The sequence below is a fragment of the Canis aureus genome, chromosome 7 (assembly GCF_053574225.1).
Source record: "Canis aureus isolate CA01 chromosome 7, VMU_Caureus_v.1.0, whole genome shotgun sequence".
Classification (NCBI taxonomy): Eukaryota; Metazoa; Chordata; class Mammalia; order Carnivora; family Canidae; genus Canis; species Canis aureus.
In genome coordinates this window covers 28,378,109-28,403,486 of record NC_135617.1, presented here as the reverse complement: position 1 = coordinate 28,403,486, position 25,378 = coordinate 28,378,109, and the positions used below count along the sequence as shown (strand labels likewise).

At 33.3% G+C, this 25,378-nt stretch overlaps 1 protein-coding gene across 2 annotated transcripts in view; it reads left to right on the top strand.

Annotated features, from left to right (window-relative positions):
• The window catches only part of CYB5R4 (cytochrome b5 reductase 4), a 77,735-nt gene that overhangs the window by 32,597 nt on the left and 19,760 nt on the right, over positions 1-25,378 (top strand). For both annotated transcript variants that reach the window (XM_077903216.1, XM_077903217.1), the window contains exons 5-11: positions 1,685-1,714; positions 4,892-4,952; positions 6,595-6,652; positions 8,153-8,246; positions 10,166-10,198; positions 12,115-12,237; positions 25,037-25,177. In XM_077903216.1, coding sequence (XP_077759342.1) covers positions 1,685-1,714; positions 4,892-4,952; positions 6,595-6,652; positions 8,153-8,246; positions 10,166-10,198; positions 12,115-12,237; positions 25,037-25,177 — 540 coding nt within the window. The remainder of the gene's footprint in view (positions 1-1,684; positions 1,715-4,891; positions 4,953-6,594; positions 6,653-8,152; positions 8,247-10,165; positions 10,199-12,114; positions 12,238-25,036; positions 25,178-25,378) is intronic.

Below are 25,378 nucleotides of genomic sequence, written 5' to 3'. Positions count from 1 at the left end.
ATGCAGGGAGCCCAATGTGGGACTCCATCCCAGTACTTCGGGATCATGCCCTGGGCCAAAGGCAGATGCACTCAACCTCTGAGCCACCCAGGCGTCCCTAATTTAGATCATTTAATAGAAGATTTCTTCCTGCTGGTACTTTTTGTATTAAAAAATAGACTCAGGAAAAAAATTACTGATTTAGTAGGATCCAGAAAGTTCTGACAGGTTCAATCAGTTCACATCAGGCAGAAAGCAAGTCATATAAGATAAATGTACATTTTCCTCTGGAAACAAATTACCTGGGGCAATATTTTAAAATCTGTGATCCTCTTAAATAAAAACAAATTGTTTGACTTGATAGATGAGATTCTTCAAACTGCCAACTATATGGTGCACTGAAAATAGATTTAATTTACTTATATCTATGAATTTGTTGTTTGTTCTAAGATAAAACAATCATAGCTGCAGTAGGAAAGATAAATGAAACCCACTGATGAAAGTGAACAATCAAGCAGGGACAATCGGTGATCCCTTAAAAAGTTTGTAAGGTTTGTAAGCTCATTTGGAGGTAGAATTTAGATGATTTTTAGGTCTTTTGTCTTTCCGGGAAGTATTAACACTAGCAATGCCATAGTAAGAAATACGATGCTGAATTTGAGAGAAGTCCAGTCTTTGTTGCTGAAGAGCTATGGATTTCATTTTGGTTTTCAGTCTTAAATGAGGGGATCGGATGGTAATTTATGTATGTTGTTAAGATTCCTTTCAGCTATGAATTTTTTTTTTTTGGTAAAATAAGGAGAATAAAAAGAATAGTCATCTGGCCTCCTTAATCATGACTATTTTATGATACTTGGGTGAAGTGGTGGAGGTAATTATGGGATCTCTGGTTGATTGAAAATTAGAACGTAAAAAATTTCAAAACTTTCATTGAAGTAGTTTAGTTTCTTTTTCCTTAAAACAGGTTACCTTAATGATTGATATGTCAGTTTACTACCTGTATATTTTGTTGGCTTGTCATTCTTTTTTTCTTTCTTTCTTTCTTTTTTTTTAACTCTGTTAACTTGCTCAGGGTTTTATTTTGACCATATGGTGTAGCACTTGTGATGATCAAAATACAATGTAGATTTGTGATTTGGCTGCCATCCTGAAAGAAAATACCGGTTAAATTTTCCTGGGTTTGTAACACTAATTGTATTACATTGTCTATACAAGTGAAAGTCTAATATTTTAATTATTTTGCCATTTAAATTTGGAGCAACGATAATTATTTTACTGACATAGATTAAGATAGATAATAAGGTGTCTTTCTTTAGATTGTTAACATGTATGTCTTACATATAATGGATACTTTTGACTACTTTAGAATATGATAACCTGGACAAAACTTGGGTTTTTGTATGCTTTCTAAAGAAATTAACCAAGATATTAGGGGAAAGATGTTCAAAGAAGTAGAAAAAAAGATCAGTGAAATGGGAGATGAATACTAGGAGAAGAAATAGTCTGGTAATTTTCAGAGATGAAACTTTCTTATTTCAAACATAGGCCATCTATTTATTAGCCTTTTCTACTCAGACCTTTAAAGAAAACCCTTCCAAAAAAGGGCTGTTATCTTCAAATATAATATTAACTGATACTCTCTTTGATGTTATAGTATAGTTACGTGGCTCTTTTTTTTTTCTTTTTTTTCAAAATTACCATACAGACTATCATGAAGAAAAGAAAGTCTTAAATGGTAAGTCATATATGTTTATGGTAAAAAATGGATCATATTCGCAAAAGTTACATTGCCATACAAAATTGCTTTACAGAGTTACTTGGGGTAGCATTGAGATTTTTTTTTTTTATCCAAAGATGCCTTTACTTGCCTAAATTTAGAGGATTTGGCAGAACTTTATTGATTCCTTATTCTAGCCATTACTCTTATAGTAAGTAATCCCTCCTCTAACATCCCTGAACATATGTTCATCTGCCTGCGGCCTGAATATTTGTAGTGATGTTATTCTACTCACAGAAGTAAAGATTGAACAAGTCATATCCTCAGGCATGGAGCTCAATGCTGGTGTTTGCACACAGATGCTGAGTAGCCTGTTAAGCTGCTTTTCCAGGCTCAGCAACTCTGGCTCAGCCATCTGGTATGACTCAGAATTATGGCTGCCAATGTCCATCACCCCCTACCTAGCTCCCACTCCAAAAAAAAACAAAATAAGTATGATGTAGTGGTCAGTATTGACTCTTAGGAAACACACTGGGGGCTATTCTGAACTATCTTATTAAGATATGTTTAGAAATGGGTTTTTTCTCCATATTTGCAAAAAAATTTTATAGAAATTCAGCTACAAACTAGATTGCCAGATTACCTCTTCTTTTTTAACTTGAGAAAATAGTTTATATTACAGACTGACTTATTGCAGTTTATGATTTAATACCAGAAGCTTTTTGTCTGATAGCTTAGCACTACATTCAATGAAGGACTGATCTTAGGTTTCACATGATGATTGACTCTTTTGAGATAGGCATACAAGCTTCACTTAAAGACTCATTACTTATGGACTGGACATTACCATTCCCACCACAGATGGCTTCTAGAACCTTTACTTTCTTACTGCCCACTTCTGAATCTACTACATTTAACTAATACCTCAGTTCAAGGTAGTCTTAATCTTAAGAATGGATTATTCTTCAGTAATCTGGCCAGCATAGTAACCTATTATGATCTTGGATTCTATAAGATTGTATATTTATATTTATTACCTGCTTCTAATATTTGGCTAATTTAAGTTTATGTGGTAAGTCTGTGTATTTGCAGATGTGATGTCTGCCTGCAATGTCATTATTCAAATAGCTATTTTAAATCCTGAATGAGATAAACTACTATGGTATTCCACTAGAGACCTGATCCCTTCTAGTTAACATCAGTCATCAAGCAGCACTTTTGGGGGAGGAGAATGTTCATTTAGTCCACCTACCTTTAATTAATTATTTTATTCCACCTACATTTGCTATAGATTCAACTTTTCTAGAAGTATATATAAGATGTTTTGTTTTGTTTTGCTTGCTAAATGTTGAAATTGAGACACATTTCACAGCCTATTACATTATTCTGTTTTAAAAAGTTATATTTGTATGATACCGTATAGTTTTTTTTGAGTACGTGGAAATTATTTCATCTGCTCTCTCATGAGATTGCGGGGCAGATTTCTTTACTAGTTTGGATTCGAGGAGACAAAAATGGTGGTTTTTATAACATCACAGTGCTAACACCTGAAATCCAGATTTCTTGGTCCTAATCAGATCCTAATAAGATCAAAATTGACTAACAATCTGTGAATCCTGTTGATAGCTTTTTCTTATCCATATTGTTAGGTTGTGATATATTTGTTTTTTATTTATATATCTATAAGGCCTCCAAAAGCAAAATGACATTAATCTCTTAGTAAAATATCTTTCCAGTGATTTTCAAATAATATAATAAGGTTATCTTTTCTCATTTTTTGTCACTTTAGACAAAAATACATTTTAATTATTATAGTCCTGTTGTTATACTTTTAGTTTTCTGGTAAAGCATTCTTCTTTAGGTTCACCATTAGTTAGTTCATAACTTTGGCTTTGTTATATCACATCTCTGAGACTTCCTTTGTTTATCTGAAAGCTAATTGTGTTCTGTAAAGTTACATAGGGAGAGATGGAAACTGAGTAAGGCCCTAGCTCAGGGCTCATGATCAGCCTCACCCCCAAAATATGGCTATTCGATATCCTGTGCTTGCACTTAAATTGGCTTTGAACAGAAGTTTCTCAGCCAGAAAGAATCCTGAAAACCTCTAAAATAGCCTTCTATCCTAAAGGTTCCTCCCCTCTCTGACTTTTTTAATTACGTGACTTCTATTGTGAGAATTCTAAGACTTAACAGAGACTACTCCTAAAATTTGTTTTCCTGCAGTTTGAGGAATAGAAATATAATTGATACAGTGATTTTCAAGTCTTTTAGCAACAGTCCTCCTTTTTTCCAAGCTAAACTTTATAGATACAAACAATGCACTCCTGTTGTGGGAGGGAAATACTTAATGCTTACAGAATCTCCAGAATTCTTCCACGTCTGAGTTTTCATTTGAAAACCACAGTTTTAGTGGGCTTTTAAAATGCTATGTTGATGCATGTCCACAACGATGACCCAGATGGAAAAATACAGAACACCACCTGTTGGTGAGGTTGTGGAGCAACTGGAACTCTCAGACACTTTTGGGAAAAAGTAAACTGGTATAACCATTTTGGAAAAGTGTTTAGCACCTTCTACCAAAATTGAACATACACGCACCCTAATAACTTACCAGAAATGTGGATATACATTCTTTAAGAATGCACATGTACATAGAACAAGAATATTTATAACAGTGCCATTAATGTCTAATAGCAACTGGAAACAACCCATATGTCCATCAATAGAAAAATGTATAAATTCTTGTATATTTATACAATATAGTAATATTTAGTAATAAAAAGGAACAGACTATTGTTGGATTCAACAGCATGGGTAAAATCTCAAAAACCCAGATTTGATTTATTGCTTACTATCAATCATGCTTATTTGACATAATGCCTGTAATACAGGATGAAAAAAAAGCCAGACCAAAAGAAAACATATCTTATGATTACATTTCTATAAAAGCCAAATACAGGCAAAAACTAATGATATTAAAAGTAGAATAATGGTTACCCTAGGGGGAGGGTGGTGAATGGAAGAGGGGATAAGAAGAGTGCTGGTTACAAGAGTATATTTTACTTTATGAAAATTCATTATGTAGTACATCTGATCTATGTATGTCCTTTTATGATATTTTAATAAGTTTACTAAAAAGAAAAAAGATAAATGCTATCTAGAAGAACTATAGCTGTTTTGTTTTTCTTTGTGAAGGCATGCTTCCCAAGACCCAAGTGACAGATACACTTACCAAAGAAGGTCCTGGTTCTCCAAGGTATGCATTCTTGTTTTACTTTTTAAAAGCTTAATCAGTTCTTTACCAAAATACACATTAAAAAGAATAAATAGCTCTGACTTTGAGTTATTGCTTACTATATTAATGATGCTTCTTTGACACAAAAACTATAGTGTCCCATTTATCAGGTATTATAGGAGAATGAGCTATTCTATCAATGTGAATTTTTAGTATATTTGAAGTTTGATCCAATTTAAAGACTTCTGTGTTTAAATCTTTGTGTTTAAAAAATTAAAACTTAACAAACCTTCAAAAATATTTTTGGCTTTAAAAAACTATTCAAAAATATTTTTTCTGATTACAAAATATCCATTCCTGATAGAAAACTTGAAAAATACAGTGAAATACAAAACAAGCCATAAAATCAGTTGTAATCTATCAGCTTTAGGTATATACTTAATATTTGGTTTATTCCATCCAGTTTGATTCATATAACACCTATTTCCATATTATTCTATTTTGATAATTCTGGCATTGCAGTGTATTCTATGAGCAGTTTCCTATGTCATTAAATATTCTGCAAAAGAATTTTTTGTGTGCTTTCCATCATATGACCATACCAACTGCTATATTCTGTTTTTGTGTTTTTTGTTTATCAGTTTTTAGTGGAAGTTCTTCAAAATGCATTGCATAGCCACTGTCTTAGTAAATTATTTGATCCATTTGTATTTTTGTTAATGTTAACATTTCAAATGTCTTCAGAGTTAATAAGTACTCTTTGTGATTTTTTTTCTCTTTCTACCTTTCTCTCCACTGCTAGTCTGTAATATAACAGCAGCATCCTACTACATTTTTTAAATTTATTAAAATATTTCATGTACAGTGTTAATTTAATAGCATAAGGAAAGGGCAGCCCGGGTGGCTCAGTGGTTTAGCACTGCCTTCGGCCCAGGGCATGATCCTGGAGACCAGGAATAGAGTCCCACGTCGGGCTCCCTGCATGGAGCCTGCTTCTCCTCTGCCTATGTCTCTGTCTCTCTCTCTCTCCGTCTCTCATGAATAAATAAATAAAATCTTTAAAAAAAAATAGCATAAGGAAACCTTCAGGATTTACCTTTGGGTGTCCTAATGTATGTAATAAGTGCAAAAACAGTATCAGTTTGATGAACAGCTATTACAGAACAGAAGACTTAGTTTTACCTTAGGTTTTACTGTTGAACCATTAAAAGACCTTGATGAATTACTATGTTGAATAATAACATTTGTGACAGGAAGAAGTGAAGGTAATAAGCACATAGATTTTGTCATGCTTCTTAAGAAAATATGCCATATTATTGCTCTTATAAAAGATTTTGGTAGAATTTGTAACCTTTCTAAAAATATCTTGTCAAGGGTATTGTTTGTATTAATCCAAGTTGGAATACATTTTAGTATAGGCATTTTAAAATCGGAAATAATTATCACTTATATAATGGTAACCCCCCCATTATTTAGAAAAAAAGTTTACCTAGAGAAATATATTTTTACTGTAGACTTTAAGCTATATATTTAAAATTATATACTTATGTTGTCATATTATATATTTTAAACCATATATATTTTTAAATCATATATTTAATGATTTAATATATGTTAGTACATGGTTGCTGATGTAATTATTCATTATTTTAATATTTTACAGCTATGACTGGTTCCAGACAGACTCTTTAGTCACCCTTGTCATATATACTAAACAGAAGGTAAACTGTAAAATCAGAAAAAAAGTAAATGCTCGATAATGTTAGCTATATTCTAAGCACTCTTCTTTTACTAACTTATTTACTCACAGAAACTCGTGGGGTAGATCCTTTTGCTATCTCTGTTTTATAGGTGAGAAAAACAGAAAGATTAAGTAATTACCCAGCGTCACACAGTAAGTGGCAGATCTAGCATTTTGAACCCAGACAGGCTGACTGCAGTGTGTATACTCTTAACAACCATGCTATAGCCTCTTTAAAAAAGCTAAACTAGGAAATATTTTATATACTTTGTGTGTGTATTTTAAGCATGGATAACAAAAGTGAGAATCCCAGTTAACCTTATTGGAAGAACTAATTTCCTATGCATAAATTGGGATTTGAGAGACCGTAGAGACTGGATGGATCACTGTGACTTAGTAAGCTTAAACCACTAATGGGATTCAAATGCCCTCATGAAACTAAAATTAAGGAGATAATTTATTAAGTATCTTGAATTTCTACTTTATTTGCAACATTATTTGAAAATTCAGGGACCTAATGATGAACCAGATAGGTAAATACTTGGCTTTTATGGGGCTTATAGTCTGTCTGGGAGATCAGATAAATAACAGGCAACTTGCAACATCTCCAAATACACCTTTCAGCAATTGGCAAGGTTCCCACATTTGAGGCATCATGTGAAAATTTTTTTTTTTTTTTGCATCATGTGATTTAAAGACAAGTTCTGGCAGCTAGGAATTTCTGAGACTGTATGCCACTTCTGTAGTAAGAAAGCTCCACTGACTGTGGCAGCGTGATATGAGCAGACTCTCTGCCTGATACAGTCCAGAGGGCTAGAGGCACTGCTTGAACCACTTGCACTCCCTCTCGTTACGCTTCCTCATCACACAGTCCAAAACCAAGAGGGAACAGCTAGGGAGGTTGGGGTCTACTCCCTTTGGTAATATCAGTTAGGCACAGAGGATGAATGACAGGGAAGGGGGAAGATTGCTATGTGGAATAATGTGGTCAATATGCTATAAATGATAGGTACCAAAATAACTTACACTGATGCTCTGTAGAAATTAGAGATATCTAAACATTTGTTAGTGAATTTTTCTTATAAGCTGAAGTCAGAGGTTGTGTAATTTGTCCAGCATCGTGTAATAGTAGAAAGATTAAAATGAATGAACATATCTTGACTGCTGGTCTGATTCTAAATTTTTTTCCAAATTATTTATTCAACAAATATTTATTGAGCACCTACTAGATACCAAGCAATATTCTAGACAGTCCCATACATTTAGAGCTTAGAGATGAGTGGGTGAGGTAGATATTAAGCAGAGACAAATGTATAATTAAAATTGCAGTATGTGCTTTAACAGGAGTAACCTTTATTTATCTTGTGGGTACTATACAGAAGTACCATGTGAACATCCATTGATTATCTTAAAAGTATAGTTGTAGAAATTTGGGGAAAATTTTACTTTTTAATCTTTCTCTTTTTGCCTTCTGTTTAAGGATATTAATTTAGATTCAGTAATAGTTGATCATCAAGATGATTCCTTTAGAGCAGAAACAATTATCAAGGATTATTCATACATTATACATATTGGTAAGTACTTTACTCTTTATTAATGGAAATAACTCCAGTTTCTTTTAAGTTTGGCAATAACTTGGTCTACAGTCTAGGTAGCTATAATATTTTATCTGATATTATTTTGGTTTGTCATTTTTGATGAACTTTTTTCGTTTTTTTCCTTATGCTTAATGATAGTGCTCGCAAAAGGCAGCATGACTTCACCTTTCCCAAGTTGAAAGAATTGAATGCAGTTGAAATCAATAATATGAAATAATTTGTTGCCTTGGCTTTGTTAAGTGTCTTTTACTTGACACCTACAAACAGATCTCTGGAGGCTTGCCACATGCTCCTACTGAGCAGCCATCACTAAGTGGTAGTTCCATTGGCCTGGGTTTTTTTTGCCAGTTCTGTCGTGAGAAGTCAGAGGCTACACCAAAGCAGCATGAACTGTAAGGTCTACCAGATTCTTAATCTACTTTTCACCCAAACTACTCTAGAATTTCACCCTTTTCTTCTCTAATGAAAGTAATATTATTCTGGTTAGAAGTTAGAGATGAAACCAATAAAAACAATAACAAGAAAATTGTGTTTTAAGCAGGCATTCTTATATTAAGAACATATCATTTACTTTTGCAAAACAGACTGATTCCCTGGACATCAGCTGACTCAGGATTCTATTCACTGCTTTATTGTATCGATGAAGTACTTTTTGTCTTCAATTTGATCAGAGTTTTCAGTATTTTTTCTTTCCTATATTCTCCATTCAGTAGATCAATCAAACTGAAACCTTAAACTTTTCTTCTAGAAGTAATAACCTGTCCTGTTTTTTCTTCACATAAGATCTAATGCATAGGGGCTCCTGGGTGGCTCAGTCGGTTAAGTGTCTGCCTTCAGCTCAGGTCATGATCTTAGTGTCCTGGGATCTGACTCCCTGGTCAGTGGGGAGTCTGCTTCTCCCTCTCCCTCTGTCTCTCTCGGCTTATACTCACTCTCTCTCTCAAATAAATAAATAAATAAATAAATAAATAAATAAATAAATCTTAAAATAAAATACTAATATATATTGCCTTTAGGGGAGAGTTTTAACCAAACACTCAGATATCTAGAAAAGTATAGGTTACTCGTTAGCACTGCATGATTTTTTAAGTCAAACCTCTGTGTCACCATTTATTATTTTTCAAATACTTTATTACTGATTTTGTTCATATTGTACCTAACAATATGTAACACACAATACAAAAGAAACAAAAATTCCACAGTTAAAGATATGACTCGTAGATGCTGATACTGGATTGGAAGAACTAAAATAATGCAGAATTGTAAATTCCAGATAACCATGAAGTGGTTTAGAATGGCTGTCTATAAAAACATTTCTTACATCTTCCACTTCTGGAATGCAATTTCCATAAGGGCAATGTTTTTTCTTTCATTAACTGTTGTATCCATAATGCCTAGAAAGTAACACATAGATACTCAATAATTTTATTTCAATAACTGAATGAATATTCAACCTTAGAGAACCATAAGAAAGGAAGAACTGAGCCCCAAGCCTGGTCTGTATGTACATCTGTACTTGTGCACACATTAGAGAATAAGCACTTCAGGTATTGTATCCTTACCAACCCTGCTCGCTTTGTGGTTTGTAGGTTTAGACTAGTGTGGGTTACCCTCTTGTGGGCAATTGAGTATTTGCTCTTTAATAGGGAGAGAAATTGAAAAGTTGAAAAACTTTATCTGTATTTAAATAATTGGAGATTTTGGTTGTGTACAATTTCTTTCTTTTGGCTATCAGAATATGTTTTACTTATCCTGAGAGATTTGAAATAGTGTGTTTAAGAACTTGTTTAGATGATCTTACATGGTATTCAAAGACTGTATGAATTGAAGTTGTATTTTAACTAAACATATTTTTATTTCCTAGGGCTATTAACTAAGCATATTTTATTTCCTAGGGCTAAGCCATGAAATTCAAGAAGATTTTTCTGGTAAGCTACCAAAAATAATTGTGTGTATACATACACATGTATATATAAATACATAGGAAGAGAGAGACAGAGGGAAAGAGAAAATAAGCATTTGTCTTATTTTTCTTATGTATACTTTTATATTGCAAAACAAAGGTGACATTTTCTATATAAACAAATACACATAATTTTTATAAATATGTTCTCCCACTGGTTTCCCGGGTTTTTTTTTCCTCCTTATTCCTTTAATTCTTTTACCCTTTGCTTTTTATTTCCTTAGAAGAAAATTCTTGTATTCTTTCCTTTTTCCCTTCCTTCCTTAGTTCTGTCCTCCTCCTGACATGCAACATGTAGAAATATACTAGATCAGACAAATTTTTCTTAGGTGTATATATTTAAATGTGTGATGTTGACAGGATATTAAATAATGAATATTTCTGCATATACAAATATAGTGTGGAATTCACAAAGCTGTTTAATAATAGAAGATTCATAGAATGGTGGTTTCTTTCTTTTTTTGTCGTTTGTTTTTAGCTCTATTGATGTGTAATTGATGAGATTGTAATATATTTAATTGCATGATGGTTTGATAGATGTATACATTGTAAAAAGATTCCCACAATGGAGTTAACACATCCATCACCTCACATATTTACTTTTTTGTGTATGAGAACACTTAAGTTCCACTGTCTTAGCATACTGTAATTATACAATAGTATCAACTGTAGTCACCATAGTTATATATTAGATCCTCAGACCTTAACTGAAATTCTATACCCTTTTATCATCTCCCCATCCCCTAACCCCAACCCCAGCAACCACCATTCTACTCTCTTTTTAATGAGTATATGACTTTTCTTTCTTTAAAGATTCTACATATAAGTGATACCATGCAGTATTTGTCTTCTGTGTGGCCTATTTGATTTAGTGTAGTGTCTTCAGTGTCATCCATGTTGTTGGAAGTGGAAGGATTTTTTTTTTTAGGCTGAATAATATTTCATAATATAGATAGAGATATGTGCACACATGTGTAAATGTATATACTTTAAGAAAATATATATCATATCTTATTTTAAAGTACTGTCAGAATACCTTATGCCGGTACTGTGCCTTCTCTTTCCTATATACCATAGCAAGCTCTGTAAATTCTATCAATTAAAATCAAGGACCATGTTTCTATATTTGTTAGGCTTCAAATAAATGCTCATTGAAATGAATGTATTTGACTAATCTATTTTAAAAAGGTATTGTTAAATTGCTGCTGAATTATGTATTTACCTTGAGGAAGAACATATTATTTCTAAAGATAAACTAAAATACATTTTTAGGTCTTCAAAAGAATATTCAACTCATAAAATATAACCAGTATAGGAAAGTCTGTATTTTATTACTATACCTGTATATTCTGAACTTAGTAAAAACTTAAGATATCCTAAAAGGTTTTAAATTAAGATTCATATGTACTTTATTGATTCATGAGGCTTTTTCTTTGTTTAGTTGGCTCAGTATTGAGCTACTGAATTATTCATAAGAACCCATCAGGTCCCAATTAAGAAATGTTAAGACTATAAATTAAATTTGCTTTTATAGGTCCACTCAGTGATAATTTGTATATGTCAACCCCCTTCTTTTTTTTTTTAAGCTATGTGTTAATTACTTGCCATGGCTGTATTTAAGCTTGAATGAAAACTAGCAATACGTATTAATTTGGCCTTTGATAAAGTAGTTTGAAAGAAGTTAATTTGAATCATAAAATAAGCTGGATTTAAAATCATTTAAGGCATAAACAATTTTGATGTATATATATACAAAGTCTTAACTTACTAATGGTCCCTGTTATTCGTATCAGATCACAACATTTGTATTGTTTGAGATTGATTTTAAAATGTATTAGATTTACTTTAATTGAATACAAATGGAACTTATCTTCTTTTTAGTGCGAGTTATTGAGAATGTGGGAAAAATAGAGATTGTCCTAAAGAAAAAAGAGAATACTTCTTGGAAACGACTTGGTCACCCCCTGGAGAATCACAATTCACTTATTCCAAAGAAAGATACAGGTATGCTGTGCTACTATTTTGAGTTCTGTGTTCATGAAGTTGTATCAGTGATGCAGTTGTACCAGATTTTGGAAGGCCATTTTGGGATGAGCCAAAGGTTCTCTTGTATCTCCCTGTAAGAAGTTGAAAAAGAACATTGTATCTGTTTTCCTCCTTTTTTCAAATTGAAGTATGATTGACATATAATATTATGCTAGTTCCTAGTATATAACATAATGATTCCATATTTATAGACTTTATGAAATTAAGTCTAGTTAACATCTGTCACTGAACAGTCACAAAAACTTTTTTTCTTGTTGTGAGCTCTTTTAAGATCTACTTTCTTAGCAACTTTCCAAATATTTGTTACTGTATTATTAGCTATAGTCACCCTACAGTATATTATGTCTCCATGATTTATTTATTTAATAGCTGGGAGTTTATACCTTTTCACACTCTTCACATTTTTTGCCCACCCTACCACTTCTACTCTGACAACCTCCAGTCTGTTTTCTGTATTATGAGCTTGGGTTTTTTGTTTTGTTTTGTTTTGTTTTTTAGATTCCACATATAAGTGGCATCATATAGTATTTGTCTTTCTGTGCCTTACTTGTTTCACTTAGCATAATATCCTCAAGATCCATCCATGTTATCACAAATGGCAAGTCCTTTTTATTTTTTAAAATAGCTGAGTAGCATACCATTTTGTGTGTGTGTGTATGTGTGTGTATATATATATATGTATATATATAATATATGCCATATCTTATTTATTCATTCAATTAACAATGGACACTTAAATTGTTCTCATATCTTGGCTATTATAAATAATGCTGCAGTGAACATGGTCAGGGTACATATATCTTTTCAAATTAATGTTTTTATATTCTCTAGATAAATACCCACAAGTGGAATACTGGATCACATGTACTTCTATTTTTAATTTTTTGAGAAACCTCCATGCTGTTTTCCATAGTGGCTGCACCAATTTACAGTCCCTTCAATGGTGCACAAGGGTACCCTTTTCTCTGCATCTTTGCTAGCACTTGTTATTTCTTCTCAGAAGAAGCACTTGTTACTTCATTCTCACAGGTTTAAGGTGATAGCTCATTGTGGTTTTGATTTACATTTCCCTGATGGTTAGTGATGTTGAGCCCCTTTTCATGTACTTGTTGGCTATCTGTGTGTTCTCTTTGGAAAAATGTCTGAGTCCTTCAAATTTTGTTTTTAGATTTTTAATCTATTTTTTAATGAGATTGTGTTTTTGCTGTTGAGTTGTATGAGTTTTTTAAAATATATTTTGGATATTAACTCTTGATTACATATAAGATTTGCAAATAATTTCTCCTTTTCAGTAGGCTTCCTTTTTGTTGATAATTTACTTTTTAAAAAAATTTTTATTTAAATTCAGTTTAGTTAACATATATTGTATTAGTTTTCAGGGGTAGAATATAGTGATTCATCAGTTGTCTATAATACCCAGTGCTTATTGCATCAAGTGCCTTCCTTAATGCCTATCATCTAAATACCCATCCTCCCACCCACCTCCCCTCCAGCCACCCTCAGTTTGTTTGGTAAGAGTCTCTTATGGTTTGCCTCCCTATCTATTTCCATCTTATTTTATTTTCCTTCCCTTCTCCTATGTTCATGTTTCGTTTTTTAAATTCCACATGAGTGAAATCATGGGATATTTGTCTTTCTCTGACTTATTTCGCTTAGGATAATACCCTCTAGTTCCATCCATGTTGTTGCAAATGGCTAGATTTCTTTCTTTTTGTTGGCTAAGTAATATCCCATCATGTATATCTGTGTGTGTGTGTGTGTGTGTGCGTGCGCGTGTGTTATTTGTCAATGGACATCTGGGCTTTTTCCGTATTTTGGTTGTTGTGGACATTGCTGCTATAAACATGAGGATGCATGGGCTCCTTTGAATCTCTATGTTTGTATCCTTTGAATAAATACCTAGTAGTGCAATTGCTGGATTGTAGGGTAGCTCTATTTTTAACTTTTTGAGAAACCTCCATAATGTTCCAGAGTAGCTGCACCAGTTTAATTCTTACCAAGAGTGTAAGAAGGTTCCCCTTTCTCCACATCCTCGCCAATATCTATTGTTTCCTGGGTTGTTAATTATAGCCATTCTGACCAGTGTGACATAGTATCTCATTGTGGTTTTGATTTCTATTTCCCTGATACTGAGTAATGTTTAGCATTTTTTCATGTGTCTTTTGGGCATTTGCATGTCCTCTTTGGAGAAATGTCTGTTTATGTCTTCTGCCCATTTCTTGACTGGATTATTTGTTTTTTTTTGGTGTTGTGTTTGATAAATTCTTTATAGATTTTGGATACTAGCCCTTCGGTAAGACATATGCAAATATTGTTGACAGTTGATGGTTTTCTTTACCGTGTAGAAGCTTTTTAGTTGATGTAGTGTCCCACTTTATTTTTGTTTTTATTGCCTTTGATTTTGATATCAGGTCCAAAAAATCATTGCCAGGATCAATGTCAAGGAGCTTACCATCTGTTTTCTTCTGGGAGTATATAGTTTTAGGTCTTACATTCAGGTCTTTAATCTACTTTAATTTTTGTCTATGGTATAAGATAATAGTCTATTTTCATTATTTTGCATGTAGTGTCCTGTTTTCCCAGCACCATTTATTTGAAGGGCAGTCCTTTCCCCATTGTATATATTCTTGCCTCCTTTGCCATAAATTAATTGACATATATATATATGGGAGGGTTATTTCTGGACTCTATATTCTGTTCTGTTGATCAAATGTGTTTTTATGGCTACTATACTGTTTTGCTTACTATAGCTTTGTGGTATAGTTTGAAAACTGGGAGTGTGGTGCCTCCAGCTTTGTTCTTTCTCAGGATTGCTTTGACTATTTGAAGTTTTTGTGATTCCATACAAATTTTAGGATTAAATGTTCCAGTTCTCTGAAACATGCTATTGGTATTTTGATAGTGATTACACCGAATCTATAGATTCCTTTGAGTAGTATGGACATTTAAAAAAAAAAAACAAAACAATATTCATGGATTCCTACAATTTGTGAACGTATTATTTCTTTCCATTTATTTGTGTCATCTTCAGTTTATTCCATCTATATCTTACAGTTTCAGAGTGCAGATCTTTTACCTCCTTAGTTAAATGTATTTCTAGGTATTTTACTCTTTTTGAGGCAATTGTAAATGAGATTGTTTTCTCAGTTTCTCTTTCTGTAGTCCATTATTAGCATATAGAAATGCAGCAGATTTTTTTGTATATTGATTTGATATTGCAACTTCATTTATTATTTCTAACAGCTTTTTGGTGGAGTCTTTAGGGGTTTTCTATATGTAAAAACTATGTCATTTGTAAATGGTGACAGTTTTACTTCTTCCTGGCTAATTAGATGCTTTTTATTTTTTTTTTCATGCCTAATTACTCTGCCTGGGACTTCCAGTATTATGTTGAATAAAAGTGGTGAGAGGGGGCATCCTTGTCTTGTTCCTGATCAACTTTTTGCCATTGAGTGTAATGTTAGCTGTGGGCTTCTCATTCACAGCCTTTATTATGTTGAAGTGTGTTCCCTGTCTACCCACTTTGTTAAAATTTTCAATCATGAGTGTTGAATTTTGTCAAATGCTTCTCCATCTATTGAGATGATCATATTTCTGTATTCCATTTATTAATGTAGTGTATCACATTCATTGATTTGTAGGTGTTGAACCATTCTTGTGTCCCTAGACTAAATCCTTCTTGATCATGGTGTATGATCCTTTCAATGTATTGTAGAGTTCAGTTTGTTACTATTTTGTTGAGGATTTTTATATTTATATTCATCAAGGTATTAGTCTGTAATTTTCTTCCCTTCTGGTATCCTTGTCTGGTTTTGGTATCAGAGTAATGCCAGCCTCACAAAATGAGTTAAGAAGTATTTCCTCCTTTTCTTTTTGGGGGAAGAATTTGTAAAGGCGTGGCATTAATTTTACTCTGAATGTTTGGTAGAATTCACCAGTAAAGATATATATAATGGCCCTGGACTTTTGTCTGTTGGGAGGTTTTTACTTACTGACTCAGTCCTTTCTATTAATTGGTTCATTGAGGTTTTCTTCCTTTTTTTAAAAAAAAAAAAAAAAAAAAAAAAAGATTTTATTTATTTATTCATTCGTGAGAGACACAGAGAAAGAGAGAGAGCCAGAGACACAGGCAGAGGGAGAAGCAGGCTCCATGCAGGGAGCCTGACATGGGATTCAATCCTGAGTCTCCAGGATCACAACTTGGGCTGAAGGCGGCACTAAACGCCTTCAGGTTTGCTGAGCCATCTAGGCTGCCCTCATTGAGGTTTTCTATTTTTTTCATGATTTGGTCTTGAAAGATTGTATGTTTCTAGGAATTTATCCACTTCCTCTAGGTTGTTCAATTTGTTGATGTATAATTGTTCATAGAATTATTTTATGATCCTTTTATTTCTCAGGTACCAGTTGTAAAATCTTCTCTTTTATTTCTGGTTTTATCTATATGAGCCTTATTTTTTTTTTTTTCTTGGTGAGTCTAGCTTAAGATTAGTCAGTTTTACTTAGCAGGGAACCAGCTTTTAGTTTCATTGATCTCTTTTATTGTCTTTTTAGTGTGTTTCATTTATTTCCACTCTGATATTTAATATTTTCTTCCTTCTGCTAACTTGGTACTTCGTTTGTTCTTTTTCTAGTTCCTTGAGATGTGAAGTTAAGTTGTTTAATTGAGTTTGTTTGTTTGTTTATTGAGGTAGATATTTAGCATTATGAACTTCCTCTTAGAACTGCTTTGCTGCATCTAATAAATTTTGGTATGTTGTATTTTCATTTCATTTATCTCAAAGTTGTTTTTTTTTTATCTCTCCTTTGATTTCTTTGTTCACTCACTGGTTATTCAGACATGCTGTTTAATCTCCATACATCTGTGAATTTTTCACTTTTTCTTGTAATTAATTTCTAGTTTCATACCATTATAGTTTGTTATTATTTTAATCTTCTTAAATGTATTAAAATTTTTTTGTGACCTAACATGTGATCTATTCTGGAGAATGTTCCATGTGCACTTGAAAAGAATGTGTATTCTGTTACTTACTTTTGTTTAGAATGTTCTGTGTATATCTATTAAGTCACTCTGGTCTAATGTGTCATTTAAGGCCTGTGTTTCCTTATTGATTTCTTTCCTGGTATAAGTGGGATATTAAAGTTCTTTTCTATTACTGTATTGTCAATGTCTTCAGTTAGGTCTGTTAATATTTGGTTTATATATTTAGGTACTCTAACTTCTGTTGGATACATATATATTTACAAATGTTATATCCTCTTGTTGGATTGACCTCTTTATCATTCTGTAATGCCTTCTTTGTCTCTGATTACAACCCTAGTTTTAAAGTCTATTTTGTATGATATAAGTATAGCTATCCCAGCTTTCTTTAGGTTTCCATTCTCATGAAACATCTTTTTCCATCCCTTTGCTTTCGTTTGTATGTGTCCTTACATCTGAAGTGAGTCTCTTGTAGGCAGTATATAGATGGGTCCTGTTTTTTAAGCCACTCTATGTCTTTTGGCTGGAGAATTTAGCCCATTTACATTTAAAGTGATTATTGACAGGTATGTACTTTTCCCCATCTTGTTCATTGTTTTCTGGCTGTTTTGTAGTTCTTCTTTGTTCCTTTCTTCTTTTCTTGCTCTCTTCCTTTGAGATTTGATGACTTTCTTTAGTGTTACACTTAGAAGATTTCTTTTTTGTTAACTTTCGTGTATCTACTGTAGGTTTTTGCTTTATGATTACCATGAGGCTCACATACAAAAATCTATATTTGTAACGGTCTATTTTAAGTTGATAACAACTTTAAATGCATTCTACAACTCTACATTTTTCCTCTTCCCCCAGACCCATGTTTTATGTTTTTGATGTCACATTTAATAAGAACTTTTTCTTGTATAAACCTTAAATAATTATTATAGTTGTTTTTATCACTTTTGTCATTAACCTTCTTACTAGCTTTATAAGTGATTAACCACTACCTTTACTATATATTTACCTTTAGCAATGAAATTTATACTTTCATATATTTTCTTATTACTAATTACTGCTCTTTCTTTTCAGCTTAATGAAGAATCTCTAACATTTCTTGTAAGACTGGTTTAGTTGTGATGAACTCCTTTAGCTTTTACTTGCTTGGAAAACTCCTTTTTTTTTAAATTGAGATTAAGTTTCAGCATCTACTATCCAATGTTTAGGAATTACAAAGTTGTTAGGTAGTGATACCTGAATGTAGAAGCCCACTTGTGCTTAGATTGTTCAACCATTTACTGCTTCAAGTTCCTTTTTATAAAAGGTGCACAACCAAGTTTTAAGTTTATACTTTTTATGCTCATCTCATTTTTTTATATTAAGGAAGACATGTTTATTATTTTTCTGCTTATCTCAGCCATTATCTCAATTTACTCCTAAAGGATGTAATTCATTTCCTTCTTCATTTCATTTCTTTATTCATTTCCAAAAGGTATGCCTTTTATAAATGTTCGACCTGATGAATTTTCAATGAATGTACACTTTTTTTTTCTTTTTGGAAATTGGTAAGATTTATTTCTTGTTCCAAGAATTTTGAAATTTCACAATTTGATATGCCTTAATGTAGGTCTGTTTTCATTTTTCATGCTGGCTCTTTCTACTTGGAGCTGTCTTTTCATTGTGGAAACCTAATGACCTTCCATTTTGAGAAATATTGATTTTCCTTCTCTTTATAGTCTGTTTTTGCTGTCTAAAAGTGTTCTTATTTGAAACCTTTTAAACTTTTAAACAGCTCATTTTTTTCTCTCATACTTTCAATTTTGTCCTTTTGTTCTTTTTTGGGGGTGATTTCTTTAGTTGTGTCTTTCAGCTCTTCTACTGAGTTACTTATTTTCAACTCTTATGTTTAACTTCTGAGAACTCTTTTAATTTATATTCCTTTGTTTTAACATCCTATTCTTCCTTTTTTTTTTCCTTCTTAAGAAAGGGAGAGAGCAGTAGGCAGGGGCGGAGGGAGAGAGAGAGAATCTTAAGCAGGTGCCACACCCGGTGTGGAGCCAACATGGGGCTCCATCTCACAACCCTGAGATCATGACTTGAGATACAATCAAGAGTTGGACTCTTAACCAACTGAGCCACCCAGGTACCCCTAGCATCCTATACTTAATAGCCTCTGATATCTTTTTAATAATTACTGATAGAGCTTTTGAGTTTCCCTCTCCCTGTGTAACCTCGATCCCCAAAGTTTGTTTGTTTTATTCTTTCATTTTAGATGTTTCTTTAAATGTCTGCTCATCCTTGACTATCTACTCCTTGACTATCTACTCCTATTTCTGGGAGTGGAACTCGCAAAAGCTGCTCAGAAACGTTGTGCATATGTGTGTGCCTTATTAACATTAATATTAACTATATGGGTGGAATGTTTCTTTGGGAAAAATTCAATGACAGTTATTTTGTCAGAGTCTGGAGAGTGGACAGTCTCCTACTTTGCATCCAGAATTTCAGAAGTCTTATGGGAAAAGAAAACTGTGTGTCTGTAAAATTAATTTCCTTTGTTTGTTTGTTACCTAGCATACTATATTATTGCTAAGGCTGTCATAACAAAGTATCAGACTGGATGGTCTGCTAACAGAAATTTATTTTCCCAGTCTAGAGGCCAGAAGTCCTAGATCAGGGTGTTGGTAAAGTTGGTTGCTTCTGAAGATTCTGTCATTGGCTTATAGGTGGCCATCTTCACATGGTCTTCTCTCTGTGTGTTTATGCCCCTTATTGCCTCCTTATAAGGATATCAATCATATTGTATTAGGATCACCCCCACTAATGACCTCATGTTCACTTAATTAACCTTCTAAAAGAACCTATCTCCAAGTAGTCACATTGTGAGGTACTGGGGGTTACAGCTTCAACATAGGAAAATTGAGAGGAACACAACTCAGCCTATAACATCTACCCAATCCAGAGACCCTTTGTTTTACCCACCCTAGAGAATACCTTTCTAATACTTTGCCAGAATAGAAGAGAGTCCATCATGTGGCTAGACTAAGTAGGGGAAGACTTCAGAAAAGATAGGGGGTGGTAGCATCTAGGTTTCTTAAATGAACTTTCATCCAGAAAGTGGTTTCAGCTCCACCTTCACTATGATTCCAGAGTGATTATAATCCAGAGATAATTGGTCCTGCCAATTTCTGAGCCTTCAGGGATTTTGTTGTTGTTGTTGTTACAAATGAGTTGAGTTTTGGCTTTCTTTATTTCTAATTTAAGATTCAGCTTTATGGAGTCTGCTGAGTCAGTTACCAGGCTCTCTTTGCCTTGTCAGCTCCTAAAGTTTTGTTGCTTTTCCTTATTTCCATTCTTTCTGTTCTTGCAGGCTTATGCCTCAAAAAACAACCACACACACACACACACACACACACACACACACACACACACATTTGCTATTACTTTAAGGGAGTTAGAAGGAATTAACTGCATATATTCGTATTAGCATCTTTAAATATTTAAAATTATTATAACTACTTAAAATTACAAAGTTATATTTGTGGATAATACATGATTTCAGAAAAGGTATCAGGTAGCATTGTTTTGAGTACACATTGTGAGTAGAAGACTGTTGTAAGCACTGTGTTAATTATTTTCCCAAATGAAAGAATATACACTGACATGAGATTGAAGAATACTTTTATAAAGCAAAAGACCAGCAAGAACAAGTTCTATAGTACAAATTGAGCATATTCTAAGCTAACCCCAAGCTAACAGATGTGGATCAGTTTGATTGTGAATGACTCCCTCAAAGAAGTGAATTTCAGGCAATGTTGTGAAAATAACTTTCAAACAGATAACAAAAAACTATAAAGGGTTTTCCAGGAAGAGCTTCAAATTGTTACTAGGTACTTATTGTGCCAGGCATTTTGCAGATTATAGAGAAAGAAAAGTGTAAGCCACAAGTAGGGAAAGGTCAAATAGACTTCTTTTATAGGAGCAGAGGTCCAAATTTTGTGGTATTAGGAAGGGAGCAAGAACATAGAGGAATAATAGTGTGATCTAGCAGATCAGAAGAAAATAGATAAAGCCAGTGACAATGAAAAGAGGTATTATTAAAGTGAAACCTCTTGCCCTGAAATTATCAATCTAGTGGTTGAAAAATCATAGCAAACCAGATAAAAGCCAAGTCCAGGAGATAATACTAAGAACAAAGGGCAGCCTCCATTTGGAAATTGTTAGAATGAGCATCACTCAGGTTTTCTCAGTAATTTCCCGAGGCTTTCCAATGAACTCTTTTGCCTCTGCCATAAATTTCTGCTTGTGTCATGAGCCACCAAGAAAGCTAGTTTTAGCTTTCTGGTCTGAAATTGGAGCCATGCGAGTATTTTTCATTGAATTGGGTTTTCCACTTTGGAAAATGACTCAGAGTTTAGGGAACACTTTTATTTATGTGACTGAATCAGCAAAGGTGATTTCTTCTTTGTCCTTTCCACTCCTTAAATCATGACAGAAATTGTAGATTATTTTATTCACTAGCAAAGCTGAACACTTACATCATCAAATTATTATGATTAACTTGCTGGCAGTAATGTCACATGTTTCCAGTCTGTCATGTGATTCCTAGGTTTTCAATATGTTGAAATGACTGACTTTAGTGATGCTAAAATGCTGGCTTCCTCTAATTGAAATTTCTTGGCTACCTGAATTTTGTTTGAAAATAAGCATGTAAATTGAAAACTTTAATTTTTTAAAAAATTGTTTTAAAGATTTTATTTATTAATTAGAGAAAAGGAGAAAAAGTGTGCACAAGTAGGCATAGTGGCCAGCGGAGTGAGATGCAGAAGCAAGGAGCCCCAATGTAGGTGGGGCTCAATCCCAGGACCCTGGGATCATGACCTGAGCTGAAGGCAGACACTTAACCAACTGAGCCACCTAGGCGCCCTGTAAATTGAAAGCTTTTAATGTGATAACCTTCTCATATCAGATCTAGGATTTACTTTTACAAAAGATTAAAATAGAGCAAAGAACATAATTATAGAGGAGAAACTATTTTATTTTTACCTTTAATCCAAATGTTGTATGTGATATTTTAAGCTATATCAGTGGAACTAGACTACTATTTATAAATTGCATGCTTCCCATTTTTCCCCCCGAAAGGTGACAATGATGAGTAAATTGTGTGTGTGTGTGTGTGTGTGTGTGTGTGTGTGTGTGTGTGGCTGAGGAACTTGTCTATTAAGGGTCAGAAACTGATAGGTAATTGGGTTACTATTTCTGTATCCAACCTAAAATTTTATTTTAATTGCAGTTGCCTTTACTGTGGGGACTTAGATCACCAGATAAAGTTAGTTTTATAGATTTACCAACAAATAATTCAGTAAATGAATATCAAGATACAAAATTATAAAGAAGATTTTTAAAAATTTTGAACAATTTTGATGTCAGCAGCCACATATAAAACTATATGTTAAATATATGTATTGAATTTGTCTTTTTAATCTAAGTTGAGCTATATAAAATTGCTGATATTCTACAGTTTTTAACCTAGAAAGCTGACAATTTTGCATGTTTGACTCATACTTTATTTTTTATTTTTTATTTTTTGACTCATACTTTAGTCATAGTTTCTTAACTGCAGACACCACACACATTATACGCCCACACACACCCACATACACACACTCTGAGGTACTGTCTGTGCTCATAAATATGCTTGTGGACACAATGTAAGCAATCATTTAATTCAGCCTTTTTTTTTGTGGGGCCTCTGATTCCACAGCCAAGCTACTTGCTCATAATGGAACAGACCTTCTTGCAAGTGTAAGAAGAGCTACCCTCACACTTCTACCCAACATTTGCCTGTACATCCATGATTCTTTGCTGCCTATAATAAGCATTCAAAATTACTATAAATAGAGAAATACTGCAAAGAAAACTTCCCTGTGCTTTGTTCTCTTAAATTATCTCTTCTACCCTGCACACATGAAGTTGTGCGTACTCAGGAACCATGCAATGCTTTGGCATCTTGCTGTCTTATTTTCATCTCTTTCAAAGTGGCCCAAACATGAAAGTGGTATTTGTAAATATATATATTCAAATGTTTAGACATATAATATATGGGTCTCTGATTATATTCTCACTCTGGGTCCCAGAAAGGAAAGGACAAGGAGATCATTTGAACCTTCATTTCTCCTTCTAGCTGAGACTTTGTTCATTGATCCTTTGTCAGTCTGATACTGGATTAGGTGTTCTAGGATATACAAATGAGTCCTTTAGCTGTAATCTGGTCTAAGCTACATGCTGGCACTAAAAATGAGGTGACTTCAGTAATGCCCTTTGGTTTTGCTGTACAGTGCTACACTCTGAAGGTATGTGTGTACAGGGCTACCATGGGAACAAGTGGAAAGATTTAGTGACCAGGGTCTTTAGGGCCCAAAGGGACAAGGGAGGAAGAGAATTGGGTGAAACCATGGCCAAAATGATTTCTTAGGATTATAAGTGAATTTCAGTTTTCCACAAACCATTGATTATTAGGTATTTAAGATCTGGAGTAAATTTGTACCTACTTAAATATTTTTAGGTTAAGAAAAAAAGGATAATTAGGAAAAGAAATACATTATCAGAGTTGATTCCTTTTTTTTTTTTTTTTTAAAGATTTTATTTTTTAATTCTTATTTATTTATGATAGTCACAGAGAGAGAGAGAGAGAGGCAGAGACATAGGCAGAGGGAGAAGCAGGCTCCATGCACCGGGAGCCCGACGTGGGATTCGATCCCGGGTCTCCAGGATCGCGCCCTGGGCCAAAGGCAGGCGCCAAACCGCTGCGCCACCCAGGGATCCCTCAGAGTTGATTCCTAATCATTTCTGTAAATGCTGTTTTATAAGAAAGGAAATAAGCCAATATCATCAGTCTGGTCTGGCATGCTGTTTATGTTCACAAGAGTTTTATAAATGAAAATATTAATGCTTTTGGAATTTCTGTAACAAGTTCTTCTAACCTAAATGCTATTATTTTGCTCTGTATGCAAATGTATATTTCCTGAGCTTGGGATATTAATTTCAAATATTTTCAGTATGAATAGAAACAGTTTGTTTCTTTTGTTTATTTGTATATTAGTAGAACAAACTGGGAATTTTCATTTTTCACTTAAATTAATTTTCCAGATAATGAAAACTTACACTCTTAAACATAAAAATTTATTTTTTTGTTTTAATCATTTCTTGAGAATTAAAAAGCTCTATAATTCATTCATACACATGGAGAAATAGAATGTTTATTTTTCCCGCATTTATCAAAGATGTTTTTCTAAAATTATTTAATAGCACTAATATTGTTAAACCTGAAATATTTGAATTCCAAGACCACTCTGTAAGAAAAGACTTTAGGATGTAGTTGTTTTTTTTTTTTTGATTATCAAATATTTTTCACATTTGTAATGTAGTTATATAGCTGTGAATATAAAGCTTAAAAGGTGAAATTTTTAAAAAGTGAATTGATGGAGAGGTGAATTAGGTTTTAACTTCTTAGAATGTAATGCTTTTAATATGCTATAATTACAAACATGAGAAAATAAGACTCAATAAAGTTTGTTTTTCAAACTATAAAAGTATTGGTATGTTTTAGAAAATAGATATTTCAGTAAATAAAATGAAATTCTTACTGTAAGATTTTCAGACTCCTGATAAATTTTTAAAGCACAACAGGCATTTTATTTAGTGATATTCAAGCTTGCTAAAGCATAGAAGCTGGGTCTCTGCTTTCACTTAGTGGGTCTAGTGTTACTTCTTATTTATTCATCAATAAGAAAATGAATTGCTTTCTAGGTTTGAACTACAGAAAGTGCCAGTTAATTTCCAAGGAATGTGTTACTCATGATACGAAGCTTTTCTGCTTGATGCTGCCACCAAGCACTCACCTTCAGGTGCCCATTGGGCAACATGTTTACCTCAAGCTAACTATTACAGGTAAGGTGAATAGAGGCTTTGGGGAAACATGTTCCTTACTTACGAGCAGTTTCAAATCAGTACTGTCCTTTTAGGAAGTAACCATTTAAGTTACTAATACAGGTTTCTGTCAGCTGAGTGAGTGATAGCCCAATTCCAGGTTTGTAGATCCAATGTTCCTCCATGTGGGAGCCATAGCCATGCCTCATCACTTTAGGGAAC